General features: G+C 44.5%; 1 protein-coding gene across 4 annotated transcripts in view; it reads right to left on the reverse strand.

The window, feature by feature from the left end:
• The window catches only part of GPD1L (glycerol-3-phosphate dehydrogenase 1 like), a 62,939-nt gene that overhangs the window by 14,122 nt on the left and 26,923 nt on the right, over nucleotides 1-21,894 (reverse strand). For 3 of the 4 annotated variants that reach the window (XM_015132394.3, XM_015132393.3, XM_015132395.3), the window contains exons 3-5: nucleotides 17,432-17,572; nucleotides 15,525-15,663; nucleotides 7,319-7,431 (exon numbers count right to left, since the gene is read on the reverse strand). In XM_015132394.3, the coding sequence (XP_014987880.1) occupies nucleotides 7,319-7,431; nucleotides 15,525-15,663; nucleotides 17,432-17,572 (393 nt within the window). Of the gene's footprint in view, nucleotides 1-1,902; nucleotides 3,389-7,318; nucleotides 7,432-15,524; nucleotides 15,664-17,431; nucleotides 17,573-21,894 lie in introns of those variants that run through there. The other variant, XM_077991364.1, reaches the window with a different exon arrangement.

The following is a 21,894-nucleotide window of genomic DNA, read 5'->3' on the forward strand; positions in this document are numbered from 1 at the left end:
AAAAAAAAAAGCTTAGGAGAAGAAAAGGTAATAAAAAACAGCAACAGCTAATCTTATTGAACTGTTCTAAGAGCTTCATATATTATGACCTCATTTAAACCTCACAACATTGTGACAGGGCAGGTCCTATTATCATGGTAACATGATAGGACACTGAGGCACACAGAGGAAGGAGCTTGCCGAGGAGATCACGCCACACTGTGCTGCTCTAGGACCAGGGAGTGAAAGGCACAGAGAGGCCACCGCACAGTCCAGATGAGAACTTTCTGACAGGAAGAGCTGACCCCACCCAACAGGAAAGATTTAGCAGGAGCTCTCTGCAACCGGAACCATCCAAGCAGGACTGTACGGACAGGCCCGGAGCTCCAAAGCAGTGCTTCCGTGTTGCTGTACTCAGAAAAGCCAGATGAGGGTGCCTGGGCGCTCCCTCACAGCTCCTCTGCAGCCCCTTCACTGCAGGGCATGGGAGTCTAGACCACCCCAAAGCTTCTACTAGAAGCTTTCACTAGGCATCTAACCTCCCCACCAGGGGAGATCAGGAGACCTAGTGCAGGGTAAATAAACGCCTCTCTTCCCTGGGCTGCAACCCAGTTTAGTCGCCTTATGACAGATCTTGAAATCCTCGTTCTCTCCCTCCACCACTTATCCCTGTCAAAAGAAAAATAAACATACTGAGCCAGTCAGAGCGTGTTGGAATAGCATCCGAGCAGATGTCCTCCGAGATCACTCAGATGTGAACGTTATCATTATCCACTGTGCATCTAAATCTGCTTTAAACTTTTTTTGGAGCTAAAAATACCATATTTTTCAGAAGACAGACGTGTGTAGCCCTTCCCCATCTCCTGGGTGATGGCAATACTCAGAGGCAGTCATCAACTCCCGAGTGCACTCCTTCCATTCTGAATAGGGGTGGGTCGGATGGGGCTCAATCCTCTCCCACTTCCGCCTTCCCATAAAAAGAATATACAACAGGAGAACCAGCCCATGCTACCTGCAGGTTACACAAACATTCTCACCACCCAGCAAGAACTGCCTCCCTGAAACCCAAGTCAGTACTCACTGTTTTCTCTCAGTCCAACAATCCACCTGACTCCTGAGGCTAGCTGCTAAGAGGAGACTGTCTGCAGGGTTTGGGATTACTAAAGGCAAGGTGCCACATGTTGCTTGCTGCTGGCCCCTGTCTAAGGCAGCCTGGCTGAGATGTCAAGGAAGGCTGAGGCAGGTCCACACCTGGCCCACCAAGCTGGTCATACCAATATGAAGCTGCCTTAGCTGGAGCAGCATTGTGCAACAGAAGTTTCTGCAATGATAGAAAATGTTTTATATTTGCTCTATTGAATACAGTAGCCATTAGCCACACGTGGCCACTGAGTCTTTAAAATGTAGCTACTGTGATGCCGAAATGGAATTTTTAGTTTTTAAGAATTTTAATTAACTTGAATGTAAATGTAAATAGTACATATGCTTAGTGGCTAGCATGTCGGACTATGCAGGCCTTGCTCTCACTCACATAAAGGTGCTCTTGGGTGAGCAGTGGCCCTGACTACAGATGAGACCCAAAGCTGGGCATCCTGGCATGGTTCATCACAGCCAAAGCCCTGGAGCAAACCTACATGCCCAGCAATGAGAACTGCAGAACAGCGCCATAAAGGAACACCACCAGCCTGTGCCATGGGCTGCTGCTTTATCCCCAATCTATTCTTTCCTTCCACAATAATAGTCTCTTATTTCAATGCAAGTGTATGGCTATCCAGAAAAAAGATCCCCAAAATGATTTTCCAGCCTCCCTTGTAGCTAGTTATGGTCACACTTAGTGTACCCACTGAGATGAAGCCAAGTGACAAGGTTGATTTTCCAGAACCTTCCTTGAAAGATAGCTGCCACGTGCCCTTTGCCCTTTCTTTTTTTTTTCTTTCTTCTTTTTTTAACCTTGCTGCCTGGAAGGCAGATGTGACGTTGATGCTCTGGTCACCTTCACAGACCAGAAAGACAAGGGCCACACCCTATGCTACCCTATGCCATTCAGTGTTTGTCCTCTCCAAAACCCATGTTGAAATTTGGTGGCCACTGTGGCAGTGTTGGGAGGTGGGGTCTAACAGGAAGTGTTTTGGTCATGCGTGTTCTGCCTTCATGAATGGACTGAGGCTTTTCCTTAGAAAAAAGACTCTGGGAGTGGCTCTCTGTTTGCCTCTTCCACTCCTCTGCTGCGTGAGGGTCAGCGCTCCTGCCCTCCAGAAGCATTCAAGGTGCCACGTGGAACAGACCGTGCCCTCATGAGACACCAGAACTGCTGGTGCCCAATACTGGATTTCCCAGCCTCCAGAACTGTTATGAGCCAACACGTTTCTGTTCATTATAAATCACCCAGTCTCAGGTGTTCTGTTATAGCAGCACAAAATGGGCTAAGGCACCCAAGTGAGCTGGAAGAAGTCTGGGTCCCTGCGAATTCTGTAGAATAGAATTGTCATATATACTCTGGATTTTACATGAGAAAGAAAGACTACCTTGTTCAGCGAGTACAGTTTGAGCATTCTAATCTGAAAATCCAAAATCCAAAATGCTCCAAAATCTGAAACTTCTGGAGCACCAACATGATGCCCAAAGGAAACAGTCATTGGAGCATTTTGGATTTCCAAATAGGGATGATGAACTGGTAAGTATAATGCAAATATTCCAAAATCGAAAAAATCCAAAATCCAAAACACCTCTGGCCACAAGTATTTTGGATAAGAGATGCTCAACCTGTATTATTTTTGGTCTCTGTTAATGAAACTTAATCCTGATAAAGAATCTATTAAAAATGATAGCCTTTTGGCCAGAATCACCATCTTCCAGTAATTTACCAAAATGAGGAATACAAAAGGGAAAGAGGAGAAGTACCTGATATATGCTCTCTAGGCCTTTTAGAAAACATGAAGTTGCTCTTTTGGCCACATATATGTGAATCTATCAGAAAGGTGATATTGGCAGGGCGTGGTGGCTCAGGTCTATAATCCTAGCATTTTGGGAGGCTAAGGCTGATGGATCGCTTGAGTCCAGGAGTTTGAGATCAGACTGGGCAACATGGTGAAACTCCGTCTCCACAAAAAATACAAAAATTAGCCGGGTATGGTGGTGAGCACCTACAGTCCCAGCTACTCAGGAGGCTGAGGCAGGAGGATCACTTGAGCCGAGGAGGCAGAGGTTGCAGTGAGCTGAGATTGCACCACTGCACTCCAGCCTGGGCAACAGATTGAGACCCTGTCTCAAAAAAATAAAAAATAAATACATAAGCTAAAAAAACTCGTTTTAAAAAGATGATATCGTAGACATCAAGGGTATGGGCACTGTTCAAAAAGGAATGTCCCACAAGTATTACCATGGCGAAACTGGAAGAGTCTACAATGTTCCCCGGCATGCTGCTGGCACTGTTGTAAACAAGTTAAGGGCAAGATTCTCGCCAAGAGAATTAAAGAGTGTATGGAGCATATTATGCTAAGAGCTGAGATAGTTTCCTGAAACACATGAAAGAAAATGATCAGAAAAAGAAGGAAGCCAAAGAGAAAGGTACCTGGATTAGACTGAAGTACCAGCCTGCTCCACCCAGGGAAGCACACTTTGTTGGAACCAATGGGAAGGAGCCTGAGCTGCTGGGACTGATTCCCTATGAATTCATGCATAATAGGTGTGAAAAATAGGCTGGGTGTGGTGGCTCACGCGTGCAACCCCAGCACTTTGGGAAGCTCAGGCGGGTGAAGCTGAGATCTGGCCACTGTACTCCAGCCTGGGTGACAGAGCGAGACTCCGTCTCAAAACAAAAACAAAAACAAAAACAAAAAACAAATAAACCTCCAATCAAAGAAGCCAGACACAAAAGAGGGCATACTGTACAGTTCCACTTATAAAAATCCTAGAAAATGCAAACGATGGCATATAAAAGCAGATTAGTTGGCGGCCCAACTGGAGGCTGGTGTGATGAGGAACCTCAAAGGGACACGTGGAGTTGTTTGGGGATAATGGAAACGTTGTGTACTTTGGTAGTGGTTTTCACGAGTGCATGCACACAACTCTCAAAACCCATGGTATTATAAACTTTAAATAGATGCAGCTTGATTCCATGAATTACACTTTTTTTGTTTTGGAGACAGAGTCTCACTGTCGCCCAGGCTGGGGTGCAGTGGTGCGGTCTTGGCTCACTGCAGCCTCTGCCTCCCAGATTCAAGCGATTCTCATGCCTCAGCCTCCTGAGTAGCTGGGATTACAGGCACGCACCACCACGCCCAGCTAATTTTTGTAATTTTTAGTAGAGATGGGGTTTCCCTCTATCGGCCAGGCTGGTCTAAGACTCCCATACTCAAGTGATCCATCTGCCTCGGCCTCCCAAAGTGCTGGGATTACAGGTGTGAGCCACCATGCCTGGCCTAATTACATGAATTATACTTAAAGTTGATTTTTAAAAAGAATATATCCTTACTAAGAGATGAATGCAGCTAAGAGTTCGTGAAGGACATTCGGAAGGTAGTAAGAGGCACTGGTACAAAATGATTATGCATAATTCCTTTGAATTTTCTATTTTATCCTTGTAGAGAGCTGTTTTCATATTTTTCCTAGTAAGTCAAATGCTCCACATTTTTGAGTACAAAAAGATAATGTATATTTTGTAAATTGGCTAGTATGGAGAATATTAATAAAGACTGTATGTAAAAAAAGTAAAACACATCAATGGCTAGACGTAGTGGGTCACGCCTGTAATCCCAGCACTTTGGGAGGCCGAGGTGGGAAGACTGCTTGAGTCCACGAGTTCAAGACCAGTCTGAACAACACGGCGACACTCCATCTCTACAAAAAATAAACAAAATTAGTCGGGCATGGTGGCATGTGCCTATAGTCCCAGCTGCTCAGGAGGCAGAGGTGGGAGGATAGCTTGTGCTTGGGAGGTTGTGGTTGCAATGAGCCATGATTGTGCCACTGCACTCAGTCTGGGCAACAGAACGAGACTCTGTCTTAAAAACAAACAAACAAAACACACACACACAATCAAACTACCTGAACAGTAAGATCTAGTTTTTGTTTTAAAAAGGAGCCATACACACATGTACACACTAAAAACATTGGAAGGGTATATACAACAAACATTAACTGAGGTTATTTCAGGATGTAGGATTGTCAGTGATTTGATTTTTACTTCCTTCTTTACACCTTTCTGTTGTGTGAAAACAAGGAATATGACGATGTTATAGTCGGGGGGAACATCCCATCACTGTTGTTTATGTAATGAAAGCAACATATGGCCATGTGTCCTTGCTCTGGCAGGCTCTGATGAGAGAGGGCTTCGTTTTATTCATGCTGCCTGGTTACTAACCAGAAAGGTCAAGTTGTACGTAGTAACCAAAGAAACCAGGCTAAGACTCTTAAAACCCGTGTTCATGCTCTGACTGTGCTGGTGTTTGCTACCCTAAAGTCATTCACTCTTTGGATCTCGATTTCCTTATCTGTACAAGACAATGATTGGATTTAATAATTGCTACAAGTGCTTGTTTCTCAGTTTTCAAAAATCTCAGCTCTGACGCAAACCCATAGGAATGATGGTAACCGATCTCGTTTTAAAAGATTAGGTGCGAAGTTGCAGGGAGGTTGGTTAAGGGCCTTCAACCCCCACCTCCCTGCATCCCCCATGAATCACTTTCCATCAAGGTAGCAGGCACATCCACTGACAGTCTTCCTGCCAGCAAAAATGAAAGCCATTCTGAGTTCAGACACAAGACCAGCATGGGTTCCCGTTAGCAGCAGCTTTTCCAAAGCCCTCACCTCAAGCTAGACTCTTTGTTCTGGGCAGGATTTCACAGCTTCTCCATGACCACTAAAAACATCCAGTCACTTAAAAACAACTTTGGAGCAGCTCAGGCCAGCACTGAGCAATTAGGCATTCATGATGCCCCCTGCTGTTGAGTGGTAATTAGTTTAATGAAGGACTATTAAAAACACATAAAAATCTCAACCAACAAAAATAAACAAAGCAGCCAAAGTCAGTGTCTCACATGTGTAACTGGGCCTGCATGTAATGTAATGCTAATGCAAAGAATGCCCCACACAGGCGTTCAGAAATATGCATGTGTGCTCCCTAGGAGCCCAAGCATTTAATTGGCTTCAATTTTTAAAAATGCTCATTGTATATCATGACCACACATATACACACGATGTTAATTCTAGAGAGTGATTTTAACTTCTGACTCAAAAAAAACGTATTCAATTTATGAGAAAGCATAGACAGGCATTCTTTCCACCTTTGCAACTTCCATCCAACACACACAGATGACTGGTGGATTGCCTAACCTCCTCCCTAGGTGCTCAAATTTCTGAAGGGTGGCTTTTTGCTGCAAAAGAGATGACTCAGAAGCGGCTCAAAAGGGGCATTCACATTGAGAACTTTTTATTTCCCCGTTCCCCCCACTCTTTTTTGTAGATGGTAGTGAAATGAAGGCAACTTGGATTGTGAGGGGGAAGGAGCAGGTAGCTGCTGCCGCACGGCTTCCTGCTGGCTGTTCCCCAAGTCCCGGCAGAGTGAGGGACAGTGCCTAAGGCTTTAAAAGCCAGCAGTCAACAAGTCAGGAACCCAGGTGTGGAGACCTCCCTTTTCCTCAAAAGAGGGGAAAAAAAGATAACATAAACTATACACTTACTATTTTTGTACTTTTCTGTATGAAGTACCTCTTAACATTTACATCAAAACAAACAAAAATACACCTCCAATCAAAGAAGTCAGACACAAAAGAGTGCATACTGTACAGCTCTCCACTTACAAAAATCCAGCAAGCCCCTGGCCAATGGAGGGCGCTTCTTTAATCACATCTTCTCCCTCTAGAGGGCAAAGACAAAACTATTCTTAGAAAAACCTCTACCAGCAGCAGATTATTTTTCCCCTTAACAAGAACAACCAGCCAAACTAGTAGAGTAGCATAATTCAGAGGGAACAAGATCCTTTTCCTGCTCAGGATGAAGTGTGGGAGAAAAATGTGAATGAATAGAATTGTTTGCTCCTGGGTGAAACCCTACCATCAAGGAACTCCCATACTTTCCAAATATCAATGCTGCCAACTTCCCAAAGACCAAAACATCACAGTCCCCCCATATTTACAAGTTAAAGCAAGCCACGAGTAAGAGAGGAACTGAACCACCCAGGAAAGGCTGCAGCAAAACAGGAAGTTATAAACAAGGCTCTCGATTCACTATTCTTCGCTGATGTGGGTGCACAGAACACAGAGCCCGTTCTTGAGGGTTAGACTCAATGATGCTAACATTTGCCTTGCTTGATGAACTCCTCCCCTGAGGCTGACTTTACCTTAAGCGCACCACAGAGTTCAACAGTGTCTGCATCATCAACCACGGTAATTCGAAAATTTGGAGTCTGTAGAAGTTCTTTGAAGAGAAGGCCGTTCTCCATTACTTTGCTGCCTGCCAAAAGGTTAGACAAAAAGGATATTAATAGTAGTCTCTAATCTTAATTTTCACACCTAATACCCTTTAAAATAACTTTCTACTTACTATAAAAGTAACATATGTTCATGATAGGATATTTAGAAAATACATAGGAGCAGATATAAAGTAAAAATATCCCGTTTCCAATAGAGGTGATCATTTACAATTTGACATACATTTTTAACTGACTGAATGTGAATCTAAAGCTTTTCTTGGCCAGACATGATGGCTCACACCTGTAATTCCAGCACTTTGGGAAGCTGAGGCAGGTGAATCACTTGAGGTCAGAAGTTTGAGACCAGCCTGGCTAACATGATGAAACCTTGTCTCTACTAAAAATACAAAAATTAGCTGGGCATGGTGGCGCATGCCTATAATCCCAGCTACTTGGGAGGCTGAGGCAGGAGAATCTCTTGGACCTGGAGGTGGAGGTTGCAGTGAACCAAGATCGCGCCACTGCATTCCAGCCTGGTTGACACAGTGAGACTCTGTCTAAAAAAAAAAAATTTTTTCTCAAAATTGGGAACATAACATATACGTGATTTTATCATCTGCTTCCTCTGAATTTGAGAAGATGGAAATGCTGTCAGAGTACTTGTTTTTGCCACCACTATATTCCCCTCCTTTGGGACAGTGCCTGGGATGTGATGACGTTCACTAGTTTTCACATATTTATTATAGTTATATATATTTTTTTGTTTTGGAAACCTTTGATTAAAATATAAAAACAAACAAAAATAAAGTCTTACACACAAAGCCTGATGTGAAATCTGCTGTGGTTGGTGGGGTTCAGGGTGAGGTTAACCAAATGCACCCTACCCAGCTCTAAAGAGACTGAAAATCAGGATCATAAGGTTTACCAGCCAAGTCCTGGCTCCCAAATCAATGTCACCACACAGAGATGGCAGAAGGCACACTGAATACTACAGCACCTGGGCTCTGTCTGCCTCGAGGTGGGAGACCAGCTGTTCCCAAGCCTGTCTGCACAGAACAGTCATCTGGGGATCTTCACAAATACCAAAGCCCATGCCTCATCTCAGACCAGTTAAATTACAATCTCTGGAGTGGAGCGGGCATCAATCATTTTTGAAACTCCCCAGGTGATTCCAATGGGCAGACAAGTATGAAAACCTCTGATATAACCTCCTTCAGCTTCTGCTTCGTCGGTAACAATACTACGGTACAGCTAAATGAGAATCACATGTGAAAACAGTCTTTCAGTGGTAAGAAGCACTCAGAGATCCCAAGTAATAATCATGGAGTTAGCTGACATTTGTATGCTTATTTTTTTATTTACTTATTTTTTTTGAGACGGAGTCTCCCTCTGTCACCCAGGCTGAAGTGCAGTGGCGCAATCTGGGCTCACCGCAACCTCCGCCTCCTGGGTTCAAGCGATTCTCCTGCCTCAGCCTCCTGAGTAGCTGCGATTACAGGCACCCACCACCACGCCCGGCTAATTTTTGTATTTTTAGTAGAGACGGGGTTTCACCATGTTGGCCAGGCTAGTCTTGAACTTCTGACCTCGTGATCCACCCGTCTCAGCCTCCCAAGGTGCTAGGATTACAGGCGTGAGCCGCCGCGCCTGGCCATGCATGCTTATTATTATGATTTTCTCCATGTACAGATAGGGAAACAGAGGCCCAGAGAGGTTTGCCAACTTGCCTGTGGTCAAACAGCTGGTAGAAGGAGAGCCCAAATTCTAACCCATATACTGCTCTGGCTGCCAGGGCCCATGCTCTGCGCCTCTATCCTATGCCACCTCTTGGGGATGGGAAGAGAGAGGTTAAAACAAGTAAAAATCAAACAAACATACATCAGAATTAGAGCTATACATTTCCAAAGCACAAAAAAGCATGATTGTCAGCCAGCGCGGTGGCTCACACCTGTAATCCCAGCACTTTGGGAGGCTGAGGTGGGCAGATCACAAGGTCAAGAGATTGAAGCCATCCTGGCTAACACAGTGAAACCCTGTCTCTACTAAAAATACAAAAAATTAGCTGGGCGTGGTGGCAGGCACCTGTCATCCCAGCTACTTAGGAGGCTGAGGCAGGAGCATCGCTTGAACCCAGGAGGTGGAGGTTGCAGTGAGCTGAGATCGCGCCACTGCACTCCTGGGTGACAGAGCAAGACTCCGTCTCAAAAAAAAAAAAAAAAAAAAAAGCCAAAAAACCAGCAAGATTGTCAACAACAAAAATTACACCAAGAAGTGACACAATGTCAAAATAATCCAGGCCATCTGAGGGTTGAGAGAGGGTGGGGAGTGGATGAAAAGAGACTGGCTCAGTTAATCATTTCTAAAGATGGGTGATGGGCACGTGAAGTTCATGATACTGCTCTACTTTTGTTTTCTGAAAAGTTTCATAATAAAACACAATATCTACACCCAATACTCAGAAACACAGGCTACTCGGTAGCATTACTGTTCTTTCATTTAGCTGAGTTCCCCTTTTCCAAATGTTAGAACTATGTCAGTTTGTGCAAACTGTTCTCTTCCTTTTTAAACAGTCCACCAGGCTGTCTAGGTGACTCTGCAACACTCTTGCATCATCTGGGTTGGGTAAACCAGCCCCTGGCCCCTATATCATATTACAGCCTGACCATGTCCCTCCTCCCACTGCTCAGTGCCTCTAACATGAAGGATGCTCCTGAACATTGCAGACTGGCCCCTCCCTCAAGTCACTTTAATCCAGCAGTCTACAGCTGGATGCTTGGGATGCTGGTGAACAAACTGAGGAATGGGCAGGGGAAGGCACACTCTTGGCTTACCATAGATACAATGTAGGGTCTATGGGTTCCTCTGTGGCTGCAAATAACACACAGTGTCCATCCAAAAGGTGGGCTTGATTTACAGCAATCTCATATTTTCTCAAAGGTACCTTTTAAAATTTATTACCTTAAATCATGGATAAGAGGTACTAACTTTATTTATTTATGAGACAGAGTCTTGTTGTGTTGCCCAGGTTGCAGTGCGGTGGCACTATCTCGGCTTACTGCAACCTCCACCTCCCAGGCTCAAGCGATTCTCCCACCTCAGCCTCCTGAGTAGCTGGAACTACAGGCATGTGCCACCATGCTCGGCTAATTTTTGTATTTTCAGTAGAGATGGGGTTCGCCATGTTGGCCAGGCTGGTCTCGAACTCCTGACCTCAAGCAATCCACCTGCCTTGGTCTTCCCAAGTGCTGGGATTACAGGCACGAGCCACCACGCCTAGCCCACTAATTTTATTATTAATATAATACCAGTCATAAACCAGCGTGTTGGCTCACGCATGTAATCCCAGCACTTTGAGAGGCTGAGGCAGGTGGATTGCTTGAGGTCAGGATTTCAAGACCAGCCTGCTCAGCATGGCAAAATCCCATCTCTACAAAAAATCTCTACAAAATCCCATCTCTACAAAAATCCCATCTCTACACTGCACTCCAGCCTGGGCAACAGCGTGAGACTCTATCTCAAAAACAACAACAACAACAACAAACCCCAGTCATAAACAGTGACGTGGCAAGCAGGGACTCAGGGCACCTGTACGGAACAGATAATGCTGGACACCCATGTGGGAAGGCTGCCCAAAACTCGATGTAAACCAAAGACAGGAAAATCCCCTTTCTCTGTCACACCAAGTTTTAGAGGCAATTAACCTATTTAATAAAACTCCTTCAAAACCCTTATTTTAGTTCGTGATTCCATATGTGTTTGTGTGCTTAGAAGATCCATAAGGAGCTTATGTATTCTAGACATTTGGCACCATGCCTGATATATAAGAGGGTTTGAAAAATATTTGTGGAATGACTGGATAAAAAGTCTCCAAGTCTGTGGTATACCCCAAGAACGAAGGGAGACCTCACCACAAGAGGGCACTGTAGTTCACCATGACAGGATTTTGAAGACTTGAAGCTGCCCTATCTTTTCCCTCCACAGAAGACTCAAGGGGGCCACGATTCCTGAACCTACCATAATTTAAAATAGTCCCTATGCATCAACAAAGGATGCCTGGATAACCACACCGCAATGATCAAATACAGAAAATGTAATGTTTACATAATATTATTATCTAACATACAATCCACATTCAAATCTCACCAATCACCTCTGCATTGTCTTCTACAGCAACCCTCCCTGCCCAATCCAGGATCCCACACTGCACTTAGTGCTCATGTCTCCTTTTTTATTTTTAGAGAAAAGATCTTGCTCTGTCACCCAGGTTGAAGCGCCGTGGTGCGATCACTGCTCACTGCAGCCTCCACCTCCCACGCTGAAGCAATCCTCTCACCTCAGCCTCTCGAGTAGCTGGGACTACAGGCATGCACCACCACCCCCAGCTAATTTTTGTATTTTTAGTAAAGATGAGGTTTCATTTGTCATGTTGGCTAGGCTGGTCTCAGACTCCTGACTTCAGGTGATCTGCCCGCCTCAGCCTCCCACAGTGCTGGGATTACAGGTGTGTGTCACCATACCTGGCTAATTTTTATATTTTTTGTGGAGATGGGATCTCATTATGTTGCCCAGGTTGGTTTCAAACTCCAGGGCTCAAGTGATCATCCCACCTTGGCCTCCCAAAGTGCTAAGATAATAGGTGTGAGTCACCACGCCTGGCTTGGTAATATATCTTTAGTCCTCTTTAATCTGGGACACTCCTTTAGCCTTTCATTGTCTTTCATGACACTGACTTTTTTGAAGAGTCAAAGATGTCATAGGCCTGTTGTTTTGTAACATATTCCTTACTTTGGGCTTGTCTGATATTCTGATATTCTCATGATGAAATCCAGGTTACAGGCCGGGCACAGTGGCTTGCACCTGTAATCCTGGTACTTCAGCAGGCTGAGGCAGGAGGATCCCATGAGGCCAGGAATTCAAAATTAATTAATTCAGGTTATATAAAACACTTTTTAAAACACCACTTTCATATTCTATCTCACTTTCAATGTTTTACTTAATTTTTTTTTTTTTTTTAAAGAGATAGGGTCTTGCTGTCACCCAGGCTGGAGTGCAGTGGCGTGATCATAGCCATTGCAGTGACTACAGCCTTCCTCAAACTCCTAGCCTCAAGGTGATCCTCTCACGGCAGTCTCCTGAGTAGCTGGGACTATAGGTATGTACTACCACACCAGGCTAATTAAAAAAAATTTTTTTTCCTTTTTTGGAAACTCCCAGCTACATTTCCCAGGCTGATTTCAAACTCTTGGCCTCACAAGATCCTCAGCTTTAGCCTTGCGAGTAGCTGGTATAACAGGCATGACCTACTCCACCCAGAAATGCTTTACTTAATTTAATTCAGGTCATCAGTGCCTACCACAGTCCACCCCGCAGACAAGGCATAGAAGCACCAGGTAAAGAAATGCCAGAGGGAAAGAAACGTAACTTGTGTGCTTTTATCTGTCTTTTCAAACTAAAGAAGCCTAATGCATCCAACTAGAAACTTTCCTACAACAAACAGGGCTAGAGTTACAGCCAGGATTGGATCAGGGACTGAGACTGGAGATTAAGATTTAGTCTTCCAGAATGAACTGGGAAAGGATTACTGGCAGATACAATTGAGTTGGAACGAACTAGTTAATAATCTTTTTGGGAAAATATAAGTAATTACATAACAATTTCATAGACTACATTAAAACTGCAGATGAATAAAAGAATTAACTGTAAAAGAATAAGACCTATTCATTTATGTATGTACTAGGATACATATATAAACAAATTTTTTGCAGAAGAATATTTAGAAACTGCTAATAGTAAAAGCCATTAAAAAAGAATGAAATCAGCTGGATGCGGTGGCTCACACTTGTAATCCCAGCACTTTGGGAGGCCAATATGGTGAAACCCCGTCTTTACTAAAAATACAAAAATTAGCTTGGCGTGGTGGCACATGCCTGTAATTCCAGCTACTCGGGAGGCTGAGGCAGGAGAATCGCTTGAACCAGGGAGTTGGAGGTTGCAGTGAGTCAAGATCATAACACTGCACTCAAGCCTAGCGACAGGGTGAGACCCCATCTCAAAAAAAAAAAAAAGAATGAAATTATGTCCTTTGCAGCATGGATGCAGCTGGAAGCCATTATCCTAAGCGAGTTAACACAGGAACAGAAAACCAAATACTACATGTTCTCACTTATAAGTGAGAGCTAAACACTGGGTACTCATGAACATAAAGATGGCAATAACAGGTACTGGGGACTACTAGAGAGGAGAGAAAGGAGGGAAGGATTGAAAAACTACCTCTTGGGTACTATGCTCACTACCTGGGTGACAGGATTAGTCATCACCTAGACTTCAGCATCACGCAATACACCCATGTAACAAGCCTGCACGTGTATCCCCGGAATCTAAAATAAAAGTTGAAATTATAAAAAACAAAAAAGAAACTGCTAACAGTGATTCCCTCTGGGAAGAGGGAAATGGATGGGAAATTACAATCTTAGTTCTACGTTTCCACCTTCTCATGGTGCTTGAAATTTTTTTTAAACCTGTGTATCACTTTTGTAAATGACAACCTGGGCAGGTCGTATCACAGGCTATTCTTTTCTTCTTTATATTATTTGTGATACTTCTCCTCTCCAAAAAATACTGTTTTTCAAAAAACAGTTTTGTGTCCAAATATATGGAATTGTTGATGGAATGCTATGCAGTTATGAGGATGTACAGTATGTTAACAGACTGAAAGGTTTTTGTTACATATTCAGTGAATAAAGCAATTATTAAACAGTATATGATTTACTACAAACATAATAGTTTGTACAAATAGAGAAAAAGGATATATAACAAAACTATCAAAATTTTAAAATAGCTTTCTTTTGATTATCTCTATCTTTTTTTTTTTTTGAGATGGAGTCTCGCTCTGTCGCCCAGGCTGGAGTGCACTGGCCGGATCTCAGCTCACTGCAAGCTCCGCCTCCCGGGTTTACGCCATTCTCCTGCTTCAGCCTCCCGAGTAGCTGGGACTACAGGCGCCCGCCACCACGCCCAGCTAGTTTTTTGTATTTTTTTAGTAGAGACGGGGTTTCACCATGTTAGCCAGGATGGTCTCGATCTCTTGACCTCGTGATCCGCCTGTCTCGGCCTCCCAAAGTGCTGGGATTACAGGCTTGAGCCACCGCGCCCAGCCGATTATCTCTATCTTCCATAATAATCATGTAAAATACCTCCATAATTAAAAATAAAAATTAAGGTAGCAAATTCCAAAAAACCCTAAAAAGTCCTAGGTATAGGCAGGTATAAGAATCTGGAGCTACATTTTCCTGCGCATTCATCTCACGCAAGCGAGCCTGACATCTCTCAGAGCTTCCTTTTACAAAGCTGCCAAGGAGAAATGATTCATATTGCTTGCAGGTTTGACAAGGGGGAAAGTAAGTTCTGCAGTGGTAGATAAACTTTTGCAAAGCATCTGAAAATACAATAATATTACTCTTCCAACAAAGCATCCTTTAATATGGTACATGGACACTTGAGAATGAATTGTCAAAGCCCCTTTTAAAAGAAATGAAAATTTTCATAACGTCAGTGTGAGAACAGTGCATCTACTCTATTATATGTAAGAGTAGAAAAGGCTTATTACTATTTCAGGAAACAGAAGACTCAAATTTGTTCCTGGCTTCTACAGTAGTGTGGAATCTTGGGGCAGGTAATTTATTCTCTGAGTCTTATTATTCACCTGAAAATGGGGGTCATTCAACCAATGTTTAGATCTCATTGGAATCAATGAGGATCCAGATACTAGCATCTGTAAGAAAAGAAAATTTGCGTTTCCAAGGCCAGGGGAGCCCTACCATGGATGTAGCCACCTGTTTCTTGGTACAAGCAACCTTGCACCTTTGTGTTTAACCTCAATAATTCACTATTGGATCACAGCAAGTCAGAATGGTCTTTTTGGCCGTATTCATTTATATTCATTCTGGAGGTTGTTGAAACACTTCAGTCCCACAAAATAGCCTCCTCACGTAAACCCCCGCCCCACTGAATGCCCACTTAGGAATGTTAAGAGGGACAGCGAAGAGTCTACTACAGAAAATATCAGAAATGGAATATGTACAAGTTGAAACATCAAATGTCCAGACTCCCGGGGCCCCTCCCAGGCAGTGCTTACCAATGGTGGTCTCACAGAACTTCTCTGCAGCCACCTCATTGGCAATGTTGGCTCCCATCAGCACACTGATGTCAATGCCCATCTTCTCGCGGATGATGTCAGAAATGAGTTTCAGCCCCTCGGGGCCCTCGTCTATGCCCTACAAGGATGCCAAGAAGTTAGGAGAAAACAAACCACCAAATCAAAGAGGCATGGGATAGCAGATGTCCCATGGCTACACAACTTGAAAAATGTCTCCTACTTACAAGAGTAAGCATCTATACTGCCTATGCACAGCTTAAAGAAGAACCAAATGAAGAAAATCAACATGTACTCATCACTCATGTTAAGAAATAGAATGGGACTGTCACCACTGAAGTCCCCTGTGTGTCTCCTCTCAAGTTCATCCTCCTTCTACCCCTGCTCCCCAGTGTGAACCACCGTCCTGAATGCTGTATGCATCGCTCCCTTGCTTTCCTGGATTATTTTACCACATCGGATAGTCCCTAAACAATGTTATATGTCATTATCCCTGGTGTTTCAAGTCTATAAAGAGAATGGTGCCATTCACCTGTGCTGTCTTGAATTACAATATCGTTTTAGAGATTCACTCATGTGGTTGCATGAAACTTCTGGTTCGTTTCTGTTCACTTACTGCATAGTATTCCGAAATGAATAGTTCACATTTCATTTGTCTATTCTCTTGCTGATGACATTTGGGTTGCTCTGGTTTGCCTTCATGAACATTCATCTGTAAATGCTCTGGCACAGCCTCTCTCGGGAGTTCTTTTTTTTTTTTTTTTTTTTTTTTTTTGAGACGGAGTCTCGGAGTCTCGCTCTGTCGCCCAGGTTGGAGTGCAGTGGTGCGATCTTGGCTCACTGCAAGCTCTGCCTCCTGGGTTCACGCCATTCTCCTGCCTCAGCCTCCTGAGTAGCAGGGACTACAGGTGCCTGCCACCATACCTGGCTAATTTTTTGTATTTTAGTAGAGATGGGGTTTCACTGTGTTAGCCAGGATGGTCTCGATCTCCTGACCTCGTGATCCGCTCTTGGGAGTTCTCAATCTTTCCAACAACATGGGCCTTACCCCTGGTAGTCTGGTGAAGTTTATGGACTCATTCTCAGAATTTCACAGGCATAAAACCAAACACCTAAAATAACCCAGGAATCCAATTATGTTGAAATTTGTTTAAAAAACAAATTTACGATAAAGTAATATATGCACTGTTTTATTAATGCAATTAGAAAAAGATGTCACGGCAGGTCTAATAATTACCACAATTTCCAAGTAGTGACGAGTATAAACGATACCTTGAGATATCAGAAAAAGGTGTAAAGTGAAATGAAAGCCCTGTGACTCCTATTGACAAGGTCTCAGATCCTGCTAATACTACTGTTCCTGAAACGTTGGCTATGAGCTGCATTCACAAATGAAGAGAATGTTCATTTCACTTACAGGTTAAAATGAGTTAGAATGCAAGGATTTTTTTTTCCTCCACAATTAAGTGCATGAACTTCCTGCATTCACCCTGTGGACCTTCAGAGGTTGTTTGTGGAGTTCTGGTTAAAAACACACGCTTTAGGGTATATATCCAGGAATGGGCTCTAACGGTTATTAATCTCCCAGCTAATTCAAACTGCTGGTGGTTTCCAGATGGCAGGCTGAGCCCCCAGAGTGGACCGGCAGGGGCGGCACAGCTCCTCACATCACGGCCGCTGCTGGTCTGCTGCAACAGAAAGCAGCCCACTCTCAACCTGAGCTAAACTAGTCTTGTATGTTTTATGGCCTTTTGGGCATCTTTAAAAACACAAACGAAAAACTGCCACAACTTCCCCTTCAGCTCCACATCTCAAGCAGATGAGAGTGTGAGGAAATGAAATTTTCTGATAAGCAATGTCCAGCCCTGGGTGGCGTGCACTTGAGTTACCTTGATGAGGGTGATTCCCAGCGCTTTCTTGGGCACTCTCCCAGTGATCTCATCACAGATCCTGTGAATGAACTGGTGGGGAATGACAAACACCAGCAGGTCTGCGTCCTGCACAGCCTCGCTGAGATTCGAGATGGCAACCTGCAACCAAAAGGCAGAGAAGACAGTTTCTCCTCCTATATCAAACTATGCCTGTCCACATGGTTTCCCTCACTGACCATTTATCAGATGCCTACTATGTGCAGGACACTGTACAGATAGACAAAGAAGGCAAATGTGTTTGGTTTGCCTTCCTTATTCCTTATGGGGGTCTGAAGCAGAGGGTTTGCCTCTGTCAGCAGCTGGGCAGGTGACTTATCCTCTCCACCCCTCAAATGCCTTATCTGCAAAAGGAACCACTAACAACACTATGTGGGTTGCTCTCTGTTGCTCTCCCACCTCACCAGACCTCCATCCATTTTCTGCTCTTCTCTGCCCCATTCTTTTCCCAGGAGGCTGCTTTCTCTCAACTGTTTCCCCAGGCTCCCTTGTTCTCTGGCTTCCAGTGGGCTTCAGCCAATGGGAGGCACTGTCAGGAGATCAAAGGCTGGGAGGAGAGACAGGTCTCCTCGGGCCACTTCTGCCCAGGCTCACAGTGCTTCTGGCTTGGCTTCATTCTACAGCTGCACCTGCTGCCAGGCAGCCCCTTTCTCAGGCCATGTCTCTAAGCCCTCTTCAGGCTGGTGACATGTTCTTTCCCTGATCCTTTCAGGGGTGGTAATGGCTTCCTGCTGTTGCTAATCTCTGAGCACTTCACCAACCCCTGTTGATTCCCTCGACCCCATGGCCCCTCTATAAATGATCCCACACTAAACTCTCCTTTGAGAGCACCGCTGTGAGGACTAACTGATACAGAAAAGTGCCTGAGACTTGATATACACTCAATACATGTCAGCTATTATGACGATTTCTTTCCTTAGGGGTGAAGATTAGTTTAACACGGCAGAAGTGAGGGCATGCAGTGCAGACTCCAGGGCACACGGTCTCTGGCAAAGGCTGCTTGCTGCGCTTAGTATCTGTTCTTCCTTATTCCTCAGCATTAGAACCCCTAGTTTCAAGCTGGGCTCCTGAATGCCGGCAAAGAAGGCTATGTTTCCCTGTGCTCCTTGCAGCTAGGTATACCACGTGACTGAGTTCTGATCAAGGGAGCATCAGTGGAAGTGCTGCCTGTGACTTCTAGAAAATGTTCTGGAAGGTCTTTCTCCTTCCTTTTGCCAGTGGGAATGTGAAGGCATGGCTGGAATTCAGACAGTCATCTTAGAGCAGAAGGAGGACAGCACATGCCGAGATGGCAGAACGGTGGAATCAAACGAGTCTCTGCCGCCATGATGCTGCACCAACCACAAACGTCTTTACATGAGAGAAAAATGCACAAGCATTTACCTTGCTTAGACCACGGTTATTTTAGGTTTTCTGTCATATGTATTTAAACCTAACTATAACTGACACAGTCCCCATTAAGCATTCCTGGTTCCCAAAATGAAAGGCCTTGCATGAAGATTCTTCTCTGAGGAAACCGTGTCTATCACAGGAACATCATTCAGAATGGGCCAGCCTCTGAGGAAACCTAGTTTGGGGGTTGTGATGGAGACTGCCAACTCCCAGCCAAAATTCCTTCTCCCCTTTCTCTATAATCACAGACCTGTAAGCTGGTCGCTGGTCATCTAGCCAAGGACTGCGTTTCCCAGCAGTCCTTGCAGCTACACACGGCCATGGACCAAGTGCTCATTGTTGGATGTGAGAGGGAGAAGTGGGTTCCACTGACAGCCCAGAGCCCTCAAGACAGTGAGTTGCCTCCTCCACACTTTCTCTGCCCCCTTCCCGTGAGCTGAAAACCTTGATCACAGTGATGGTTACAAGGCCTAGGAGATGGTACAGGAAAAAAAAAAAAAAAAGGGACCAAGAATAATAGTGCAAAGCGAAGCACTAGAATATTTCCATGTGAGAGGAAGACAAGTCTCTTGTTCTTTGTCACATTATTATGTCTTTTGCAGTATCTTAGCCTATTACCTTGACTAATGCCTGTGCTAAGAGTTACTCCCTCACACAAAGGATTCCCCAAAGAAAATGTATCCTGAAGTTTCATTCCCTTATCCCTTCAGGAGGTGTGGAGGACTTCTATAATTTATTGCCTAGCCTCCATTTTCCTTCTTTCTAGCAGAAGTTTCCTTAAACTTCCTTTCCAAAGCTACCACTTCCCATTTTAATCATGCCATTTGGGTGAAACTGGCCCCTACCCCATTCCAGGGGTGGTTCTTGTTCAAGCTAACAGGCACATTGAACAATCAGCGCTAACAAGAAACCAGCAGATGTCTTCTGGGAAACAGACGCTTGCTTGTTCTTCAGGAGTAGCCATGGGTCTTTCCTTGAACAGGGTGGGATGCTGCTGTGAAGTCTAGAACTACCGCATCCATGTTTACAAATGTGAGGGGAGAACCTACGCCACGGGGCTCCCATGTGGATGAAGCCAACTTTGTGGATGGCAAAGCAGAGGAACAGAGGGAAAAACAGGACCCTGTTAATATCATGTAAGCTGCTGGTTCAGGCTACACCTGAAGTCAACGCTACCTGGATCTTTAGTTATAAGAGCCCAAACATTTAGCTTTAAGTTGATTTGAATGACAACCTAGAGTCACTCCCCATACAGCAGATCAAACCCAAAGCTCAGTACTTCTCCCTCGTTAGTGGCAGACCCAAAGGCACAAAAGGCCTATTTGCCTATTTTCCTCTTTGGAAAGGCTTCTCCAGATTGGTAATCTAGGCTGGGTAGTCCACAAGTGGGGAAGATTTATTACAAAAAAATCCACCTGCTACATTATTCCTCTTACACCTGGAGACTCCACCCCCTCCAACAAAGCATTTTTTGATTCTATTCCATTAATCTCCCAATGCAGGCCAGGTGCCATGCCCATGCCTGTAATAATTCCAGCACTTTGGGAGGCAGAGGTGGGTGGATCGCTTGAGGTCAAGAGTTTGAGACCAGCTTGGCCAACATGGCGAAACCCCATCTCTACTAAAAATATAAATTAGCCAGGTGTGGTGGTGTACACCTGTAATCCCAGCTACTTAGGAGGCTGAGGCATAAGAATCACTTGAACCTGGGATGGGGAGGTTGCAGCGAGCTGAGATTGTGCCACTGCACTCCAGCCTGGGCGACAGAGCAAGACTCTGTCTCAAAAAAACAAAACAAAACAAAAAACAACCCTCTTGATGCCAACCCATAATTGGCCTGTGTGTCCTTGATTGGCAAAGCTCATCGTTTTGCTCTCATGTGTTTGCCTGTGTCCCACCCATCCTCCCATGGCCTTCACAAGAACTCCGATCGCCCCTTCCCCTTCATACTGGCCTTGCTCAGATGGACATTTATGTACCCTACTCCCTGGTTCATATGAAGCCTGGCCACCTGACATTTAATTAAAACCTATTCCTCTGGACCTACTGTTTCTCCTCTTCCCCATCCACCTCTAACACATACATTCTCCTCCCTTTCCCACTTTGGGGCATTTTCAACATGGTGAAGTGGAAAAAACACCAGAACCAAAGAGAAAAAATGTAGGTTTGAAGGTCTGGGTTGCACATCTGCAACTGACCAGTTGTGTGACCTCTGGCAAGCGACTCAGCTTCATCGACCTCAGTCACCCCATATGTAAAATGAAGATAAAAATTACCTTTCCGACCTGGCTACCTCACAGAGCACTTTCCAATTAAGTAATATGAGTGACAGTGTTTTGAAACTACAAAGACCTTAACAAATGAAAGCATATTCATCAGAAAAATCTACCTGTGTCCTGCAAATCTTTAACTTTTAAGGAATCGGCCTATTCCCATGTCTCTTGCTAAAATACATCCCCATCCAGGCTCAGTGGCTCATGCCATAATCCCAACACTTTTGGGAGGCTGAGGCGGGAGGACTGCTTGAGCCCAGGAGCTCGAGACCAGCCTAAGCAACACAGTGCGACCTCGTCTTTACAAAAACAAAACAAAACAAACAAACAAAAACCAGGTGTGGTGGCGAGTGCCTATGGTCCCAGCTACTTGGGAAGCTGAGGTGGGAGGATCACTTGAGCCCAGGAGGTCGAGGCTGCAAAAAGTTGTGATTGCACCACTGTACTCCAGCCTCAGGGACAGAGTGAGGTCCTGTCACAAACAAACAAACAAACAAACAAACAAACCATTCTCAAGGAAGCTGCCAGCTGGTCAGGATTTCTTCTGTCTCTTACATTTCCTTCTTAATAAATCAAAGAGGAACCTGCAGGTGGTAGGGAACGTGATGGTCTTTAGGACAATGTGGTTGGGGCTTATTCTTCTTGGTGGAATACTGGGGGTTTAACTCACAGAAGCAACGTGCACAATGCGAGCTGTATTTTCATGGTGTGCATCGTCCATTCACAGAACATTATTCCTCTTATGCAGTATCAGAACAA

This window comes from Macaca mulatta, chromosome 2 (genome assembly GCF_049350105.2).
Source record: "Macaca mulatta isolate MMU2019108-1 chromosome 2, T2T-MMU8v2.0, whole genome shotgun sequence".
NCBI lineage: Eukaryota > Metazoa > Chordata > Mammalia > Primates > Cercopithecidae > Macaca > Macaca mulatta.